The sequence below is a fragment of the Dasypus novemcinctus genome, chromosome 21 (genome assembly GCF_030445035.2).
Source record: "Dasypus novemcinctus isolate mDasNov1 chromosome 21, mDasNov1.1.hap2, whole genome shotgun sequence".
Classification (NCBI taxonomy): domain Eukaryota; kingdom Metazoa; phylum Chordata; class Mammalia; order Cingulata; family Dasypodidae; genus Dasypus; species Dasypus novemcinctus.
The window spans coordinates 14,597,771-14,619,324 of record NC_080693.1 but is presented as its reverse complement, the minus strand read 5'-3'; the positions used below and the strand labels follow the sequence as shown (position 1 = coordinate 14,619,324).

The following is a 21,554-nucleotide window of genomic DNA, read 5'->3' as shown; positions in this document are numbered from 1 at the left end:
CCCATATTTCACTGGAGCACAGGCCGTCTTGGGAGCTGTTCCGTGACTGGAATTGGAAGCTCCACTTCCCAAAAACAGAGAAGGAAGAGATGGTTGGGCACCAACTTCAGTTACTGATGAGTAAATTCGGCTAAGTATAATCCTAAAAACAGCTAAAGTTTGAACCTGTCCAACTCAGAAAAAGGTCAGTAGTCACCATGAGGGGAAACAGGGCTGTGAGTGAAAATCAAAGTGCTGGTCCGGACAGGCTTCATTCCATCCAGATCGGATTGCAGCTCTTAGGCCACAGAGGCCAGTGATCATCCTACTCTGGCAATGCAGCCCCTTTAGGAGGTATTCTGTGGCAAGAGTTAGAAACTCTGTTTCCCAGAAACAGGAGGAAGAGATGGTTGGCCACCGACTTCAGCTACTGATTAGTAAATTTGACTGCGTAAAGTATAAGACTAAGAAGAGCTAAAGTTTGAACCTGTGTATGTCAGAAAAAGGCCGGTGCCTACCATTTTGACTCCGCCTCCAGCATGGGGGGAAGCAAGACTGATTGAAAATCACAGTGACAGTAGGGACTGGCTTCTTTCACCCAGATTGGACTATAGCCCTAGCCTAGGCTTCAGCCCCATTTCTAGCCGGGAGGAAGCTGGTGGGCCCTGCAGCAGCCTCTCTGGGTAAATGCAGGTACATTCAGCTGGTACGGACTAAATAGTCCAAAGTCTGCTGGGGCGACTGTGGTCATTTTGGACTTGCATGACATAGATTGTGGCCCACTCCTGCAGATCCATCCCTGCCCAGGCAGGAGAAGGTGCGTGAAGATTCATCAGTCTCTCTAGGCAACTACAGTCTATACCTGCATGACTTGGATTATTACACATGGATGTGGCTCTGTCCCTACCCCTGGCAAATGGGAAAGGTGGCAGAAGCTTCATCAGTCCCTGGGGCAATACAGGTAGTTTAAGCCTCCACAGTTTATAGCACGAAATACATCCTCAACTCCTACACAGAACCTGCAAGGGAGAAAGGGCAAGAAAGCCCTACACTAAAAAGAGAAACTGCGTGCAGAATAAATACATCTAGTAAACCAGATGCCAAGACACCAACAAAAAATTACAATCCATACCAGAAAGAGGAAGATATGGCCCAGTTAAAGAAAAAAGATAAGCTTCCAGGTGACATAAAGGAGTTGAGACAGCTAATCATACATGTTCAAGCAAAGCTCCTTAATAAATTCAATGAAATGTCTAAAGAGATTAAGGATATTAAGAAAGGATTGGATTTGCATAAAGGAGAATTTGAAAGCATACGTAGAAAAGTAGATCGTACGGGAATGAAGAGTGCAATAAATGAAATTAAAAATATGCTGGAATCATATAACAGCAGATTGGAGGAGGCGGACAGAAGAACTGGTGAACTCGAAGAAATGGCCTCCAAAAGTGAACACATGAAAGAACAGATGAAGAAAAGAATGGAAAAAAATGAACCAGGGTCTCAGGGAACTAAACGACTGCAAGAGATGTGCAAAAATACATGTCATAGGTGTCCCAGAAGAGAAGGAAAAAGGGCAGAAGGAATATTTGAAGATTTCCTAACCCTGTTGAAGGACAGATTTCTGTGTCCAAGAAGCACAACATACTCCCATCCAAATAAATCCAAATAGACCAACTCCAACATGCATACGAATCAGAAAGTCAAATGCCAAAGACAGAGAATTCTGAGAGCAGCAAGAGAAAAGTAATGCATAACATATAAGGGATACCTAATAAGAGTAAGTGGCGATTTCTCATCAGAAACCATGGAAGCAAGAAGACACTGGTATGATATATTTAAGATACTACAAAAGAGAAACTTCCAACCAAGAATCTTATATCCAGCAAGATTGTCTTTGAAAAATGAGGGTGGATTTAGAATATTCACAGACATACAAAAACTGAGAGAGTGTATAACAAAGAGAGTAGCCTTGCACTAAAGGGTGTTCTACAGTCTGAAAAGACAGGAGAGAGAGGCTTGGAAGAGAGTCTAGAAATGAAGAATATATTAGTAAAAGTAACTAAAAGTGTCAAAAGAGTGGTGAAAAAAAATATGACAGATAAAACCCAAAGGTCAAAATGGGTGAAATAAGAACTGCCTTTACAGTAATAACATTAAATGTTAATGGATTAAACTCCCCAATCAAAAGACATAGAATGGCAGAATAACTAAGAAAATATGAGCCATCTGTATGCTGTCTACAAGAGACTCCCCTTAGACCCAAGGACACCAGTAGATTAAAAGTGAAAGGCTGGAAAAAGATACTCCATGCATGCAGTAATTAAAAAAAAAAAAAAAAAAAAAGCCAGAGTAGCTAGACTTATGTCAGATGAAATAGACTTTTTTTTAAAGGTTTATTTATTTTTTATTTATTTCTCTCCCCTTTGCCACCCCACCTCCAATTGTCTGTTCTCTGTGTCCATTCACTGTGTGTTCTTGTGTGTCCCCTTGCATTCTTGTCAGTGGCACCAGGAGTCTGTGTCTCTTTTTGTTGCATTATCTTTCTGCGTCAGTTCTTCATGTGTGTGGCGCCACTCCTGGGCAGGCTGCACTTTTTTCGCACTAGGTGGCTCTCCTTATGGGGCGCACTCCTTGCGTGTGGGGCTCTCCTACATGGGGGACACCGCTGCATGGCACGGCACTCCTTGTGCGCATCCGCACTGCGCATGGAGCAGCTCATCACACAGATCAGGAGGCCTTGGATTTGAACCTTGGACCTCCCATGTGGTAGGCAGACACTCTATCCATTGAGCCAAATCCACCTCCTGAAATAGACTTTAAAAGACACTACTCATGCGCAGTCTGAGGAGGAAGTCAGGAAGAAAAATTCTGTTTAAAATAGCAACTAAAAGAATCAAATATTTTGGAGTCAATTTAACCAATGTAAAGCACTTGTATTTAGAAAACTGTAAAGCATTGTTAAAAGAAATCAAAGAAAGAACTAAATAATTGCAAGAGCATTCCATGCTTATGGATTGGAAACTAAATATCATTAAGATGTCAATTTAACCCAAATTGATATACAGATTCAATGCAATCCTGATAAAATTTTCACCAGCATTTTTTAAACAAATGGAAAACACAATTATCAAATTTATTTGGAAGGGTAAGGGGTCCTAAATAGCCAGAAATAACTTAAAAAGGAAATATGAAGTTGGAGAACTCACACTTTCAGACATTAAATATTACCTAGCTACAGTGGTAAAAACAGTATGGTACTGGCATAAAGACAGACATGTAGACCAGTGGAACGAAATCGATGGTTCAGAAACAGACCCTCACACCTATGGTCAAGTGATTTCTGACAAGCCTATCAAATCCACCCAGCTCGGGCAAAATAGTCCATTCAACAAATGGTGTTGGGAGAACGGGTCGTCCATAGCCAAAAGAAAGAAACAGGACCCCTATCTCACACCTTATACAAAAATTAACTCAAAATGGATCTAAAACCTAAATATAAAAGTAAGAAACATAAAGCTTCTAGAAGAAAATGTAGGAAAACATCTTCAAGACCTGGTGGTAGGTGGTGGATTCTTAAAGGCGATAGGAGGAGGACTGAGATGGATTATTGATGCTTAATGTATGTGGAAGTTTTAATTAAATGACTGTAAAAGTGTGGAAATGTATAGAGTTGATGATAACATATTACAGTGGGTTACAGCTGGTTTATAAATGGGAATGTAGCTGGAAAGGGTGACTAGGGATGGAAATGTCAATTGAAAGAAAGCTAGAGAAAAATCTAGGGACTAAGTAACGCAGAAGTGGGTGAGAATTATGGTTCATGGTACAGTTGCAAGAGTGTCCCTTGTAATCTAGAGCAGATATACTTCACTATTGCAGGGTGATGAGAATATGGAGAAGCATGGGAAAAATACAGCTGGAATGACCTACTGACTGTGGTCAACAGCAATACTGTAATATTCTTGCATCAATGCAAAGGTGAACTGTGCTGATAATAGGGCAGTGTGGAATAGTGCGCCAGTATTGGCTATAGATCATGGTTAGTGGTAACAGTGTGAAGATATTATCTCATAATCTGTATCAAATGTTCCACCTTGGGGTGGTGTGTTGATGGAGGGGTGTTATATGGGAATTCTACGCTTATGCATGATTGTTTTGTAAGTTCACAACATCAATAATAAAAATATGTTTTAAAAAATAACAAAAGTAGGTTGGGGGAAAAATAGACCAAAGGTAAGGTATAGTTAGTAGTAAGATTTTGATGATATTTTTTCATAATTTGTAACAAATGTTTCACAACAATACAAGGTGTTGGTTGAGGACTGATGTATGGGACCCTGTATGATGTTATGCATGTTTGCTTTATAAGTTCACAACTTTTACTATACACTTAATATTTATGTCTATTCATGTATAAATGATATAAAAATAATAATAACAGGGTGGATTGGGAGAAAAATACACCAAATGTAAGATACTTTGGTTAGTAGTAATATTTTGAGCGTGTTCTTTCATCATTAGTTAAAAATGTTTCACAACAATCAAGGTATTGGTGGTAGGGTGAGGTATGAGAGCCTTGTGTGATATTATGTGTTTGTTTTGTATGTTCACTACTAGTACTATACACTTATTGTTTATGTATGTTCATGCATGAGTAATAGTCAATAAATTTGTTTAAAATTATTTTTGAAATTAATAATTGGTAAGACTGGGACGCTGTGTGTGGTATGGAACCTAAGGGGAACAGAGGGGACAATGGAGCAGTAATAGCAAGAGTTAGATTTTTGACATGTTTTTTTTGTTTGTTTTTATCTTGCTGTCCTTCACCCTACTCTCTATTATATTCAGAATCCATGTGAGTTTCCTTAAGTGTCAGGAAACTTTGGAATATCATAGTCCTTAGACTTTCACTGTTATATCTTTCTCTGTCATATATAATTTCTGAGTCACCTCTTTCCTGTCTGTCTTTGCCCAATATAGTAACTCACGAGCACAGAGATGGCATCGTAGAATTCAACTGGAAAAGGCATCGTCTCTTTAACCACACAGCTTGTCTTGTTCTGTATCAGATGTGTATGGAGGTAAGAAAAATTTTTTTAATCTTAATGATCTAGGAGATACCTTTCTACACGTTTCCTAAGCTACTCCCTCTCTTTTTGTAGAGATGGTCCCATCCTGTTTTCCCACTGAGCTTTTTCAGCATTCTTTAAGTTTGCATTTTAGGGCATCAATTTTTGGCAACCAGTAAGACATGAAAACAGGCCTAAAAAAAGGTGGAAAGGAAAGATCTGCTGCTGTCTCCATGCACTGAAGAACTTTCAGATAAAATAAGAAATGTTCAGAATTGTTGAGCTGAAAGCCCTTCCTGAAGCAGTGTTCTGTCACCAGAGATTGCTGAGGGTCAGCGTTCCTAGACGCCTGTGCGGAAAGGGAGTTTGGACAGTATCTACTTCCATTCCCTCTTCCCTTGGTCAGATGAGGAAATGTACAGAGGTGACTGTCACATTTATAGCTTTTTATTGCATCCCTCCTGTGTGCTGGGGACTCCGCAGTGAACAAGGTAGATGAGCAGGTCCCTGCCCTTGTGGAGCTGTCTTTCTCGTTGGAGAAACAGGATAGTCAGGCACCAAATTAACAAGCTAATTTCATAAAATGAAACATGCCATGAAGAACGTTAAGCAGGGCAGAGGAAGGAGAGTGGCCCGGGTCAAGTTGAATTGGGGGGCTGCTTGGAGGCAGTGACTGTGGAAGGGGGTGGCATTTGGGCAGAGGCATGAATGCTGAGGAGGAGGCACCTCGGGGAGGGTCTGTGGCCACAGCCCACTAAATAGAGGGGGTGGCACATGTGCCTTCACACTGGCACTGTCCACTTGATGGTGCTCCTTCTGATCGGCTAGCACATAACTGCCTGCTTTCGCTCAGGGATCCCATGGAGCAGCACCGCCGTGTAGACCAGAGGTCTCTGGGTGCAATCATTTGTGGTGTGCTTCTTGTCCAGTCCCCCACTGACTCGCTGTTGCCCTGGTGAGGGGGAGTGATGGTTATGAGCACCCTCTGTGCTGGCCCCACTTGATGGTACCACAGTCTTTTACCTTATCTTCACGTGCCTGTGTGGGTGGTGATAGCATTCCTGTCTTATAGCTGTGGAAACTAGAGAGTTAAGTAACTTGGGCTAGGAAGTGGCAGAGTATAGATTTGCTGCCACTGGATGTGACTCCCAGTCTACAGCATGGTCCACAGGCTGCACTGCCTTCCAGGAGCCACCACGTTTGTCTACTGAGTCACCCTTTGGCCCTGGAATAGTCATACAACCACCTGGAGTATTTGTGACACAGCATATTTCTCTGTTCAATCAAAAACATCTGCTCTTTTCTACTTTACCAGGTTATGTACAGGAAAACAGAGCAGGTGGTACACTTTGAGCTTTTTGTAAAGAACAGGGGAAGTGGATGTGGCTCACGTGATAGGGTTTCCACCTACCATATAGGAGGACCCAGCTTCGATCCCTAGGGCCCCCTGGTGAAAAAGAAGAAGAGAAAGCGTGCCTGTGTGGTGAGCCAGTGCTCGCGCAAGTGAGTCACACAGCAAGATGATGATGCAACAAGAAGAGAGGTAAAGGGAAGAGTCAGGGTGAAGCTCAGCAGGAACCAGGAACTGACATGGCACAGCTGACAGGGAACCTCTCTCCACATCAGAGGTCCCCAGGATCAAATCCCAGTGAATCCTAGAGGAGAAAAAAAAAAGCGAGAAGAGAAGACAAAAAGAAAAATAGATACAGAAGATCACACAGTGAATGGACACAGACAGCAAACTGCAGGGGATGGGGAGGGGGAAGAGGGAAGGAAGAGTTAGCCCCCAGTCTGTTTAGAGTGAGAATTTTGGAATTTTTTTTCTGTCTGGTTGCATCACTGTCTTTTTGGTGCAGTGCTTTGCTACTTGGGGCCTGCACCTCACTGCGCAGGTCTGGGACACCTCTTTTCTTTTTTTGTACCAGGAGGTCCCCAGAATTGAACCTGGGTCCTCCATATGGTAAACGGGAGCTCAAATTCTTAAGCCACAACTGTTTCCTGAAATTTGGATTTTAATGTACAAATATCCTCAGCAAATCACTTAACTGTCCACTTATAGTCCCTTAAAAGTGTGAGGTTAGTTTTAAGATTAGCGTTCTCTAGCTTGTTTAATTTATTCTGTTTCTAACTATATTATCCTGAGTTTTTAAAAATTGACACTATACTATGTAGGTAGGAAACTATACTTAGGGGATGAATAGAAGGTTGTATTTCATAGGCTCTCAAGGAGCTTATGGCTTCTGAATCTGCCCTTCAGCAACTTGTTTTGAGCAAGGAGATGGCTCCTCTGCTCTGTCAGTTAACAGCGACATGAGCGCAGGACACTCTTGGCTGTGGTGAGCTGGTAGCCAGTGTGGGCTGCAGTGGAGGCAGGGGCCATCCTCAGGAAATTTGGAGATGGCACACCCACTGAGTAATGAGTAATGAGGTCTTTTCTCTTCCTGGCTTTCCAGGACCCCATGGCAACTGTGGTGGAGGTCAAGTCGAAGCCAAAGAGCAAGTGGCGGCCCCAAGCTTTGGACACTGTGGTATGTTCTGGATGGACTGTTTCAGCCACTAAGTAACATTTGCTTCCTGTTGAGATTACGTTACACTCAATGGACTTGTGGCCCTTCGGAAGGAAGCAGCACCTCTTACCTGGCCACACAGGAAAACAGTTGGGAAAACCGGAAATCCCAAAACATGGGCCTGCTTTGCCTCATAATTCTTTCTTTTTTTTTGAGTTAACAGTGCAATGTGACTGCTTTGTGTGAGGTTTGGAAAACAAAGAGAGGAAGGCAAATCTCCTATAACCTCACTGTCCTTATGTAATTACTGGTAGAATTTTGGCATCTTCCTTTTTCTTCCATATGTATAATTTTAAGAGCATTATAATCACAGTAGCTTGTGTTTTTCACCAAAGCATTTTTGTATATTAGTACATAATCTCCGTAAACAGCATTTTATGTGAATGCTATAGGAACCATTCCCGTGGGACTCAAGTCTTGGTACATCACACTAGAGAAGCCTCTTCCCAGCCACCATTTTGCAGGGAACAACTCCGGAGGCTCAACATACAGAATGTGCCTGCTCAGAAACGTGCAGAGGGGTTGGGGAGAGGGCGGCCTTTATCCCAGGCATGGCACGGTGTGTGTGTGTGTGGGGTGTGTGTGTGTGTGTGTGTGTGTGTGTGTGTGTGTGTAAACGAATTAGAGCTTGAGTTTTATGTAGTAGGTGTGTTTTTCATTCCTCACGAGTGAGGCACCGACAGAGTCACCAGCACTGTTGGAGTGTCACCTGGGGGACAGAAGAGCTGATTATCTCTCAGGAGGCCGCAGAGAATGGTGTGCATCCCGGGGAATTTACTGGGGCTCAGAGGAGTGTCTCTCAAAGTGTTTTCTCAGAAATGTAGAATCAGGTATTAGACTGCTTTTTTTTTCAAATTTTCACACATTTATTATTGATGAAATCCAAAATATAATAATTGAGCACGTTTTTGTGCTAGTTATTTTTGTACTAATTGGTACTACATTAATTGTACTGCCTACTCATGATAATTATGAAGTTCCTATTTTTGGGGGGGTGAATAATATTTAATTGAGGTTTAAAGTTGGTGTTTCCTGTCATCAGAATCAATTGCAAATATTCATGTGTTAATGCTGATCTGTAAAAATTTATGTATTTCATCTTTGAAAATGTCTTTTGCACAGATAGGAGCTTCAAAATGCTATTATCAGTCTGCCACAGCATGCTTTTAATTGAGTGTACTCATTGCTTAGAAAGCATTTCTGGAATTCTGTTAGAGTCTTCTCTCAATAGTTGCCTTTAAGCATTGCATATTAATCACTTCTAATCGAAAGTTAGGTGGAAGCCCCTCAGCTGCACAGAGTTTAAAATGTGGAAATTGCCTTCGTGCTTGCATCAAAGGACTGTAGTTTGAACTCAAAAGATATATCCACTGCAAATGTATGTGGGCATGAAGGTCTCACTTCCTCTTTTAATTTTTGACAGTGCAGGAAGTGTATAAAGCAGCTCGGTGTTACTTGTGATTCAAATAGCAATAATTATAGTAAACATGACTGTAGCACAGTATATGTTTTAGCATGAGCTCTGTTTTGCCTCATAAGCTTAGGCTGAATTCATTAAGAAACCTTTTTGATCTGCAGCAAAAGGTATTTCCAACCCTATCCAGTATTCAGTAATAGAGGTTAAGGGAAGTTTTTCTCATTCAGAAAAATTTCGGTCTTAGCGTTGAACTTAAAAATCCTAATAAGCTTTATTTATTTATTTATTAAGATTTATTTATTTCTCTCCCCTTCCCCCCATTGTCTGCTCTCTGTGTGTGCTTCTGTACCTGCTTGCATTCTTGTCATGCGACACCAAGAAACTATGTCACTTTTTGTTGTTGTTGTTGTGTCATCTTGCTGCGTCAGCTCTCCATGCATGTAGCGCCAATCCTGGGTGGGCTGCACTTTTTTTGCACGGAGCGGCCCTCCTTGTGGGGCACACTCCTTGCACATGGGGCTCCCCTATGCGGGGGTGTCCCTGCATGGCACGGCACTCCGTGCGCACAGCAGCACTGCACGTGGGCCAGCTCACCACACGGGCCAGGAGGCCCTGGGTATTGAACCCTGGACCTTCCATATGGTAGGCAGATGCTCTATCAGTTGAGCTACAACTGCTTTCCCTAATAAGCTTTACGACTATTAAGCTATTGACCCACTCTGTGGTAGGATGAGTCACAATATTCAGAAACTTGAAGTAGCTGATTAGAAGCAGTGATCAGCGACCAGACCACACACACCCATTTGGGGGGCTTAGGTCTAGCAAACCTCACCAAGAACCCAGGCTAGAGTCCCCCTGTTGCCTGCCTTGTGCTTGGGAGGGGGGAGGAGTGGTAGCCACTGCACCAAGGTCTGAGGGTGAAATTCACTGAATCTACTGCAATTTAACAGCCTCTCTCTCCAGCTCTTCCTTGAATTCTTCACAGTGTTCTACTAGATTCCAGAGTTTCAAAATATTAATAGTTGATTCAGACCGTTCCTGCCAGTTCAGTAATGGTTTTGATAGAGGGACTGATTCCTGATGTTTCTTCCCACAGTCCTCTCTACACTGACTGCTTTTTTAAAATGCAGATTTCTGGCCTTTTGCCCATACCATGGACCCCAGCCCATCTGTCACAATTGCTGGTCGTCAGGGTCCAAGAGTCTGCTCTCCTGCCAGGTGATTCTTCTCCACACAGAGTCTGCAAACCACTGGGCTGGGGTCTGGCTTTGCCTGGCGGGTCCAGAAGTCTTTCATCCACACACCGAAGCGGTTCCATTTCTCCGTGGTGGGCTCACATACCCAAGTTCACAAGACTCTTCCCTAAAGCCAGAGCCATCCGCTCATTCACTGGAGGAGAAATTCCCAGTGCATGCTATGCCCTCTCTCCCTGGTAAGCTAATGGGAGGCCGAGTCATAATCAGAAGCTGCTTTGTTGATTTACCATGAGAAATTCCACTCAGTGGGATCAGAAATACCCATTCCAGGCCTGGCTCTCTGGGCTCGTCAGCCTGAGAAGTTATCTTATTGTCATAAGGTTGACTAGCAGGTCTCATCAGAATGAGGGGAGGTGAATCAGGTCTAAGTAGCCTGGTGTGTCCATCCACCCATCGCACAGCAGCAGAGGTTTTTCTGCAGGGCCCATTGAGCGCAGCCCTCCTGCCAGCCTTTCTACCTAGTGCTCTGCTTGTGAGCTACTGTCTCTCATCTGTGCAGAGCTCCTTTGGGCTGTGGTTAAAGCTCAGGGCAGTGGCAGGTCCTTCAAAGATCCTCCTCTGAGCCACAAGCTCCTTGACCGGACCCTCTCTTGCCAGCACCCTGACAGATTTAGAACTAACCCTGGTGCCTGCTTCGCACAACTGCTACGGCCAGGTCATAGGCCCCTGATGCAGATTTGAGTCATTAGGCTTGGCTGCCTGCTCCTGAGCCTGGGTGTGTGGTGGTTACAGTCAGCCGTGAGCATGGAGATTGGGACGGGTTCACAAGGCAGGCTGCAGGCTTAGGGAGGTGCACACAGAGCCATGGAGAAACAAGGATGGAGAGTGCCTTTCCAGCTGCTGAGCACTGTCACTTCCTGTATTAGCCTTGCAACAGCCCTGAGGGGTCGGCATCATTATTCTCGTATTGTAGTGGGGAGCCTCGCACTCAGGGATTTTTGCCTGAGGTTCAGAGTCAGAATTTTCCTCCGTTGCCCATCGTGCTTGTGCCACTGCTTGCTGTGGGCTCCTTGGGCGGCAGGCCTCTGGCAGTGGAGAGGGGAATGGACCCCTAAGGGCAGTCTGCATCTAGAGAGGAGCCTGGGGCCGCTGTCGTCTGTGAACTCCCCAAGGACTCCCCAAGGACTCTCCTGGGAGATTGGCTACTGAGCTCCAATCCTGGAGATCCTGATGTACTGGGTCAGCTGTGGACCTGGGAATGGTATGCTGCCAGGTTTGGGAGTGTATTAGTCAGCCAAAGGGGTGCTGATGCAAAGTAGCAGAAATCTGCTGGGCATTAGAAAGGGAATTTATCTGGGGTAGGAGTTTACAGATACCAAGCCATAAAGCATAAGCTACTTCCCTCACCGAAATCTATTTGGGGCAAGACGGCTGCCGATGTCTGCAAGGGTTCAGGCTTCCTGGGTTCCTGTGTTCCTAGGGCTTGCTGTACTCTGGCTTCAAGGTTCCTTCCTTCCTGGGGCTGGCTTCTCTTTCCTCTGACTGCTGACTTCCCGGGTCTTCAGCATCAAACTCTAACATCAGAAATCCCCATCTCTGTCCTTCGCCATGCCTTTTATCTGTGAGTCCCTAATCATAACTGATTCATGCCTGGTACATAATCCAATATTTCTGTTTGGAATTGACCAATTATGTCAAACTACTACAGGTAGCCACTGCTATAATCTAAGTTTCCCCATATTGCTGGTCTTAAAACTCCCCTGAGTTAAGAACTTCCCAAGTCCCTTCCCTGGAGACTGATTTAGCAAGTCTGGGTTGGAGTCTGGAAGCTGTACTTTGAACACCAGGCAAGTTTGGGAGACAGAGCTTATTTAATTCTACAGATGAGGGAACAGGCCCAAAGAAATGTTGTGATTCAAGGCCTCCCAGCTAGAGAATAGTGAGGATTTTGTGGAGCCTGTTCTTGGGCTCCTGTAATTTGTGGGTACTTTTGTACAGGTAAGTAATTCCACATCATTTTTAAGAGTAAGCTTTGAAATTAGAGAGCAGGTGTAGGTCCTGTGAAAAGTCTGTGACAGGGTCAGACCAGTTGCTGGGAGCATCTCCCCCACCCAATCAGAAGGCCCCCGGGGGTGGGTCAGCGCCGCGCAGTCTGGGGTTGGTTCTCTTCCCCTAACTTGTCTTCAAGTCACTACTATTTATAGTTCCACCAAGGACAGCTGTCTTTCTCCCTGTCTGCCAGCAGCAGCTGGAGTGACAAGGACAGGCACATGCTGAAGGATGACCTGTGTCATTACTTTGTGCCCTTCGCCACTCACACTGAACCCTAATAAGCTTCTTGGCTCGTTTGACAGGAGCTGGAGAAGCTGGCTTCTCGCAAGTTGAGAATAAATGCTAAAGAAACCATGAAGATTGCCGAAAGGCTCTACACTCAAGGGTAAATATTCTGGATTTGGGAGTAGAGTCTGGTGCATCTTTATCATGAAATATTTTAGAAAGAGAGCTTAAGGGGAAACACATTGTCTAGATATCACCCAAGCCCTGAAATAGAATAATTTGACATTGACTTCTCTTTTCTGATACGGATACCCCAGGGTTGAAGTCCTGGAACTGCACTGCCAGTGCACCGCAGTGACTGCCAAGCCCTGGGCCTGTGTGCGTCTGAGCCGGGGAGTGCTGCGAGTGTGAGCACACACCTAGCAGGCTTGGCAGGAAGAAAAGAACAGCTTGTCTTAATCATGCTTGTATTGATTACATACTTTTCAGTAAATTTCACTTGTTTACTGTTTAAAGTAACTACTAGAAAGTTTTAAATTACATCCAGGGTCCATATTACATTTCTGTTGCACAGCATTGGTTTTTCTGTACCTTCAATGATTGCTGCATTGTCAGGGCTAGTAGAATAGGATGGTTCTGCCAAGACTGACCCAAGAGAGACCAGTGAGGTGTGTGCCCACACCGCCACCCCCGCCGTTGGCAGAGCCACACTGCCATATCCCATGCCACTTCTTCTGCATCATGCTGCTCCTTTCATCCTTCAGCTCCCTTGAGTGTCCTAGCAGAAAATCTTGCCGCTTTTCACCACATTCAGGGGTCACATCCCAGAATGTTTCTTAGCGTAGGTGACAGAGGTTGCCTTCAGTTGAGTTGGCAATAGAAGGGTGATTGCAAGTTACCACATGCTTTTATCTAATTTAGTTGTTTACAAACCGATGAAAGAACCTCGCAGTGTCTCTGTTTGTTTCCATCTGTTTTAGGTATATCAGCTATCCCCGAACTGAAACAAACATGTTCCCCAAAGACCTCAACCTGGCAGCGCTGGTGGAGCAGCAGACCCCAGATCCCCACTGGGGGGCCTTCGCCCAGCGCATCCTAGCGCAGGGCGGCCCCACCCCACGCAACGGGAACAAGTCTGACCAGGCTCACCCTCCCATTCACCCCACCAAGTACACCAGCAACTTGCAGGTTCGTGTCCCTAAATACGCTGCCTGCTGGGACTCCAGAGTGAGGTACCAGGGGTCAAGACAGGTTTGAATTGACTGTGGATTCTTATTTTAAGAAATGAGTGGTTTTGAAATGCCTCTTCCATATCAGAAAAGAGAAGTCAGTGTCAAAATTCTGTTCATAATCTTCTGCCTGGTTTTCATGAAGATCCCTCCACAGTAGACCCTCTGCCTGCTGCTGATCCCTGCTCACAAACACAAGGCGCTTCGCCTCTTCTGGGCCGCAGCCTAGGCCCTCAGCACCGCAGAGCTGGATTGCCTGCTCAGTCCCTTGTGAACTGCGAAACCCCTGTCCATCCTTCCAGGATTCGGGCCATCTCCATCCTTCCAAAACTTTACTCCCACCCTTCTGACATGCTTGTGGTCACTGAGTGGGAGCCTTCAGCTCTCCTGGGGTTTTACGATTCTCTTATTTCCCCAGGTGGGGTTTAGGCTCCACGAGGGCAGGAGCCACTTAGGCTGGCTTGACGTCTGCAGGCTTCTCTCAAAACTAAGTAAATTTTGAGCTAAGTAAATTTTAGTCTTTTTATTTTCCCTTTAACAACATATATCATTCTTTCTGATTATAAAAGTAATATATATTCATTTTAAACAATTTAGAAAATACAAAAAGATTTTATGAGGAAGAAAAAAAAAATTGCCTATACCAAGAGCCACCTTTCTTCTATGCACGTATATATATTCTTCTAATAAAATTGGAATTTTAAATAGCTTTGTAAAGTACTTTTTTCTACTTTATAGCATGAGCGTTTCCCCAGGTGCTGGAATATTCTTAAAAAGTGTAATTTTTGATGATTACATAGATAAACCATGATTTTTTTTCCAAATCTGTTATTGGAAGTTGATGGTGATTCCAGCTTTCTGCTCATGATGTTCTTCAGTTAACATTTTTGTACATAAATATTTGTTCAGGTCTCATTATTTCCTTGGAATAAACTCTAAGGAAAATTATTGGGTTTCAGTATGAACATGTTAAAGGCTTTTGATAGAGTGATCCTCCCTGAATCCTTGATTGCTTGATTTATAGAAAATCACCCTGACAAATCTCTACCTGATTGTTTGCGTGGCGTGAGTGTGTTCATGAAGTGAGCTTCAGACTGCCAGCAGGAGCGGTGTCACTCTGTGTCCCTTGCTAACTTCTTATGCTTTTGTCATATTTTCTGTTGAGATGGGTTTACATCAAAAGTATCGCTTTGCAGTCTTAAGGGGAAGATTACTCCCTGCTTATCTTAACGTGGTAAGAGTTGTAAAGCTTGTCCGCCTAAGCCCAATATTCAGAAGACTGGCCTGGTGTTCCACGGTGTGCAGAGGTGTGAAGAGTGGTGTGCCCTATTCTGTTCAGAGCTGTGGTGGACAGGTGGCATAAACTAGGCTTAAACTACCTGTGATGCTGTCGTCCTTGAGAGGTAACGTTCTGGCGGGAGTTTCAGGCTCTTTTCTTCTCTTCTTAGGGAAATGAACGGCGACTGTATGAGTTTATTGTTCGCCATTTCCTAGCTTGCTGCTCCCAGGATGCTCAGGGGCAGGAGACGACCGTGGAGATCAGCATCGCTCAGGAACTTTTTGTGGCCCACGGCCTCATGATTCTGGCCCGAAACTACCTGGACGTGTATCCGTATGATCACTGGAGTGATAAGGTGCAAATTCATAGGTGCAGCCAGAGGTCAGGGGCAGGGAAGATGAGTGGGTGCCCCGCTCTAGTGTCGTTTGATGGAGCAGGACTGTGCGTCTGTATGTCTGTTCTGAGGGGTGGACAGGATGATTTGACTGATGCTCCTGCTGCTCTCTGTAGACTCTCCCTGTCTATGAGAGAGGATCCCGCTTCCAGCCCAGCACCGTGGAGATGGTGGATGGGGAGACCAGTCCGCCCCAACTCTTGACCGAAGCGGACCTCATTGCCCTCATGGAAAAGCACGGCATCGGTCAGTAACACGGCAGGGCGGCTAGCCTCCGTGCACCGCCAGCCACCGGGTCTCACTGCGCTGTACGGCAGCTCTCTGGCGTAGGGGTTGTGTTCTGATCCCCACCTTATACTCGAAGTGAGACTGAGTTTGTGAATGTATTAAAGCCCAGGTCCAAAGAACTCCATGCCACTGCTCTTAACCATTGTCCTGAATCTAACATGGAAGCATATTTGTAATGACAGAGGCTTTCCTGTAATTCAGAGTTCTCCAACTGACCTGTCCACAGACTTTTTCCCCGTCATGGAGACTTTTGTTGGTTTTATTTTGAGTTCATTTAAATGGGACAAAAAAATCTTTATCTCCTTTTTTTTTTTTTTTAAAGATTTATTTATTTCTCTCCCCCTCCCCACCCCCATTGTCTGCTCTGTGTCCATTCGCTGTGTATTCTTCTGTGTCTGCTTGTATTTTCATTGGGTGGCTCCGGGAACTGATCCTGGGACCTCCCGAAATGGGAGAGAGGCAGTCATTCTCTTGTGCCACCTCAGCAACCTGTTCAGCTATGTCTCTTATTGTTTCTCCTCTGTGTCTCTTGTTGCATCATCTTGCTGTACCAGCTCTCCGCATCGGCCGGCACTCCTGCGCGGGGGCACCCCGGCACAGTGAGGCATTCCTGTGTGGGCCGGCACTCCACGTGGGCCAGCTCGCCTTCACCAGGAGGCCCTGGGCATCAAACGCTAGACCTCCTGTATAGTAGACGGGAGCCCAGCTGCTTGAGCCACGTCTGTTTCCCTTCATCCTCTCTCGTATCAGATGCTGTGGTTCCCCCACGCCCGTGGCTGCCCCCGTAGACAGTTGTGCGATCTTGCCTTGCTCAGCCCCCGTGCTTCCCACTGCTCGCATGTGGCTTCACACACCTGCAAGTTAAAGGCAGGTCCCTGCTGGCATCTGAGTCTGCCACCCTGCTATTAGCTGTGGGAGGCCATGTTTTTAGCTTCTGAGTAAAATGTTTTCCACATTGTCGAGGAATCAGAAAGGAAGGTTTTTAAAAAGCTAATCAGAATTGTGTTTTCCCATTAAGTCCGGGGTGCCCAGCACCATTCAGGCTCCGCAGGCGACCCTGTGCTGCCTCCCTCATCAGCTCTCCGCTCGGCTCTAGGGATTGGCTCGGGCACACCTAGCACAGAAAGGCAGCGGTAGGACGAGGGGCAGATGGAGCTCTCGGGTGTGTTCTTGGAGCCCAAGTCGGGGGAATGGAGACCCTTTCATTGTCATGGTTCTACGACTTGGAAAGTGCTCCAACCTGGAGCTCAGTGACCACCAGTGGAATATATTCAGGAAGCCACGATTTAGGTCAAAATAGAGGCAGTGCCTCCATCGTGACTTATTCTTTTTTTTAAGATTTGTTTTATTCCTCTCCCCCCTCACTGTCTGCCCTCTGTGTCCATTTTCTATATGTTCTTCTGTGTCTGCTTGTCTTCTCTTCAGACAGCACCAGAAACAGATCCTGGGACCTTCCGGAGTGGGAAAAAGGTGCTCAATCTCTTGTACCACCTCAGCTCCCTGGTCTGCTGCTTCTCTCATTGTCTCTCCTCTGTGTCTCTTTTTTTATTTTTTTTTTAATCCCCACCCCCTGAGGCTTTTTGTTTGCTCTCTGCTCTCTGTGTCCATTTGCTGTGCATTCTTCTGTGTCTGTATTTATTTTATTTTATTTTATTTATATTTCCCCTCCCCGCTTGCGGTTTGCTTGCTGTCTGCTCTCTGTGTCCATTTGCTGCATGCTCCTCTGTGTGTTTTTGCTTGTCTCCCTTTTTTTGTTGCGTCACCTTTCTGAGTTGGCTCTCTGCAGCGTCTGTGGCCTGGGCAGCGCTCTGCAGCATGCGGGCGAGCCTGCCTTCACATGGAGGCCCCAGGACACGAACCCAGGGCCTCCCATATGGTAGATGGGAGCCCATCTGATTGAGCCACAGCTGCTTCCTTGTGTGGCTCTTTTTATTGAGTCATCTTGCTGCGCCAGCTCTCCTCGTGGGCCAGCTGCCTTCACCAGAAGGCCCCAGGAATTGAACCCTGGACCTTCCATATGGTAGACAGGAGCCCAATGACTTGAGCCACATCCACTTCCCCATGACTTATTCTTTAACAATTATATGGCCCTGCACTGGGCCCAAAGATGATGAGTCCTTCCCTGGAAGCAGAGCACACCACACCAGCCATTGAGTGCAGGGCAGTGGGGGTGTGGGGAGCAGGTGGGAAGGGGCTTCATGGGGGGCTGCCATTTGAGCTGGACCCTGAAATGTAAGGGGAATTCCCGGTAGGATAAAGGCGAGCCCAGCACAGGGCAGGACGTGCGCAAAGGCATGGGAACAGGGGGCACTCACCAGGTGTGCTTGGCACAGAGAGGGGAGGCTGGGAAGGGGAGTCAAGCCGGAGTGTGCAGGGCCTGTGTGTCCAGCCGAGGAGCTTGGGTGTTGGCCTGTGCTCAGCAGGGAGCCATGCAAGATTTCTAAGAAGCGACACAGGGCTACATTTAATCTACCACCTATCACAAAACCTACCCATTTAAAATGTACAGTTCAGTGATTTATAGCACTAATTGTACAACCATCCCCACAGTCAACTTTACTAATAGAACATTTTCATTTTGCCAAAAAGGAAGCCCCATACACATCAGCAGTCACCCTCCAATTCCCCCCAACCTCCTCAGTTCTACACAAGCACTGGTCTCCTTTCTGTCTCTATGGCCTTTTCTAGACAGTTCATATAAATGTAATCATATGATATATGGCCTTTGTGTCTGGTTTATTTCACTTAACGTTTTCTAGGTTCATCCATGTTGTATCATGTACCAGAACTTCATTCCTTTTTACAGCTGAATAATATTCCATTATAGCACTAGACCATGTTGACTCATTCTTTCATCTGATGGACACTTGGGTTGCTTCTATTTTTTGGCTATAATGAATAATGTTGTGAATGTTTGTGTACAAGTTCTTGTTTGAACACTCTTAGGAGTATTGCTGGGAGTGGAATTGCCAGGTCAGGTGGTAGCTGTATATTAGTCATGATTCTCTAGGGAAAACAGAATCAACAGGAGATGTCTGTCAATAGTCAGAGATTTTATCAGAGTCTCTCACGTGACCGTGGGGATGCACAAGTCCAGGTTCCGCATGCAGGCAGCAACCAGGGGCTCTGATGAAAGTCCAGTGAAGGTCCTTGATTAGTTTCTGAGAGACGTTGGCTGTCCAAAGATGAGCGGGGAAGTTCTCTCAGAATGCTGAAATCACTTCCCATTTTAAGGCATTCAGCTGATTGGGTGAAGCGTCACTCTTGGCTGATGGCCATCTCCCTGATTGATGTAGATGTAATCAGCTATCTGTGCAGTAAAGTCCCTGGTGATTAAAGCCCATAAATGCTGTTTGAGGAGCTGCCAGGCCATTTTCCACATTGGCTGCACTGTTTTACATCCCCCCAGCAGTGTACAAGGGTTCTGATTACTCTGTACCCTCACCATCCCTTGTTATTGTTTGTCTTTTTTTATTATAGCCATCCTAGTGGGTGTGAACTGGTATCTCAGTGTGGCTTTGATTTAATTTCCCTACTAGCAGAGCTACTTTTTAAAGGATCTCTTTGCCCCAGCACAGAGAATCCAGTGAGCTGAGGAAGAGTCTAGAAGCAGGAGACAGAGGATGTTGTCCTGATGCAGAGGAGGGAGGGTGGGCTCCCACTGTGATGGGACATGTGGAGCCGAGGAAAAGGGCTTAGAGGAGAGACTGGTTTATTGAGTACCTGGATGTGAGGAGTCTGCGGATGGGGGCTAGCTTTGAGGTTGCCATTGTGAGTTCTAGCGTGGGCCGGGACCAGGCAGAGGAAGGGTCCTGTTGTGATCGAGGCTCCCACCGGACCTCTGGGAGGAGCTGGCCCTCGGGAGCTGTCCACACTAACCTTCTAGTAACCAGAACATGGCTTGCAGGCACCGATGCTACCCACGCCGAGCACATCGAGACCATCAAAGCCCGGATGTACGTGGGGCTCACGGCGGACAAGCGGTTTCTCCCAGGCCACCTGGGCATGGGCCTGGTGGAAGGTAAAGGCGGGAGGCAGGGGCTTGCAGTGACAGCGGATGGTCACGTCCAGGGTGCCCACAGGGTCGGCGTGGGCCTTAGCACCGCACTTTCCCCCCAGGCTATGACTCCATGGGCTATGAGATGTCCAAGCCTGACCTCCGGGCCGAGCTGGAAGCCGACCTGAAGCTCATCTGTGAGGGCAAGAAGGACAAATTGGTGGTCTTGAGGCAGCAGGTCCAGAAATACAAGCAGGTTTTTATTGAAGCAGTGGCTAAAGCCAAGAAGTGAGTGCCAGACCCTGCTTTCCTGTCTACGGGATCATTTACCTCTGCGGTCTCAGCACTAACATCTCCAGACAAAGCATGCTCCCTAACGTCGCGGAGCGATTCAGGAGAAAACCTGTGGCGGAACTGCTCCTAACTTGTGCCCTTTGGGCAGCTGGTCGCTGCCAGCCTAGACCATCCTCACCACTGTCTCGTTTCCTTGGCTGAGGGCCTGTCTTCATTCCGCACTTGGGGTTCTCGTCCTCTGAGTTTTATTTTTGCCTTTTTTCATAGACCTTTGTCAAAAAGAGCTAGTCCAATTATTCTGGGTTATTTGCTTCAGAAATGCCATTCTCTTGCTTTTAATTCTGTCTTGACAAAAGGCACAATTGCAGCACCGTCCAGATGCTGGTGCATGATCCATTTTTGTCGATTTTATTAGAAATAATGTGTTTTCCACCCCATGCCAATTTTGAAAAGAAATGCATGAGCTAGTTTAAACTTAATCCCAGACAGAGACTTCTGGAGTTTGTGCATGGACGCTTTGCAGTTTCATTTGTTTAATGTGTGGCCAATGACAAGGCAGAAGTTTATCTGCTTGGAGCTGGATTCCTTCCAGCAGCTGGCCAGGAGCCAGGAGGCCAGGAGCCAGGCGGCCAGAAGCAGGGCCTGTTGTGAGCTCAGCACTCGCTCTGCTCTCTGGCCTCGGCCTCAGGCCTACGGCTGCGCTGGCTAGCTAGTTCCTGCGGCCATAGGCATGCTGTGCACTCAAGGGGTGCTGACAGCCTGCGGCCTGAGAGCAGCTGCTCTGCAACTTTGTCTCTTCTTCAGGTTGGACGAGGCTTTGTCCCAGTACTTTGGGGAGGGGGCTCAAGTGGCCCAGCCAGAAGAGATCTACCCCACCCTGCCCCAGCCCATCAGGAAGTGCCCGCAGTGCAGCAAGGACATGGTGCTCAAGACCAGGAAGAACGGCGGGTCAGTGCTCAGCTCCCCCCTCCTTGCCCAGCCCTGCTGTGGGCCCGGTGGCTGGGGTCACTTGTGTGTCGTTCCTCCCGGGGTGGTGGAGATGCGATGGTAACAGGCTGGGTCGGCCCCTGGGGTACAGAGCGCTGAGGGGTCAGGGGGCGGCTTTGTCCCCTGTGGACAGGCTGTCTTCAGGTGGGGATGGGTTCAGATCCCCCTTCTGCCGCATGGATAAGCTTTGCAACTTGAAGTTCTTTAGCTACTTGGAGCCCAGTTTCCTCTTCTGTCAAAGAAGGGCAATGGTGTCTGCCTCACAGGGCTATGGTGAGAGTGTGGATGACGTAACAGAGGGCCAAGCATCCAGCACGGGGCCTGATCCCTCCCAGATGTTCAACAAGCACTAGTTTCCTTCTCTTCTAGTTTGGCCTCTGAAACTCTCAGATCCTTTTTTCTTTTCAGTGTAATAGAGCCAAGTGGGCAAGGCTTTATCTCGGGAACCAGGTTGCCAGTCTGGCCTCGTTGTCCAAGCCAGCACCTGACGGCCAGGGGTGAAGCTCGTGGGGAGGGGGTGCTGGAGGTTGGCGGCAGCCCCGTTTACCATGGACCATCCTGGGGCTTGCGGGATGTGAGGT

General features: G+C 46.5%; 1 protein-coding gene across 2 annotated transcripts in view; it reads left to right on the top strand.

Annotated features, from left to right (window-relative positions):
• Positions 1–21,554, top strand: part of TOP3A (DNA topoisomerase III alpha) — a 77,007-nt gene that overhangs the window by 37,614 nt on the left and 17,839 nt on the right. For both annotated transcript variants that reach the window (XM_058283357.2, XM_058283356.2), the window contains 9 exons: positions 4,960–5,060; positions 7,502–7,576; positions 12,583–12,665; positions 13,486–13,693; positions 15,183–15,368; positions 15,524–15,653; positions 19,603–19,716; positions 19,815–19,980; positions 20,791–20,934. In XM_058283357.2, coding sequence (XP_058139340.1) covers positions 4,960–5,060; positions 7,502–7,576; positions 12,583–12,665; positions 13,486–13,693; positions 15,183–15,368; positions 15,524–15,653; positions 19,603–19,716; positions 19,815–19,980; positions 20,791–20,934 — 1,207 coding nt within the window. The remainder of the gene's footprint in view (positions 1–4,959; positions 5,061–7,501; positions 7,577–12,582; positions 12,666–13,485; positions 13,694–15,182; positions 15,369–15,523; positions 15,654–19,602; positions 19,717–19,814; positions 19,981–20,790; positions 20,935–21,554) is intronic.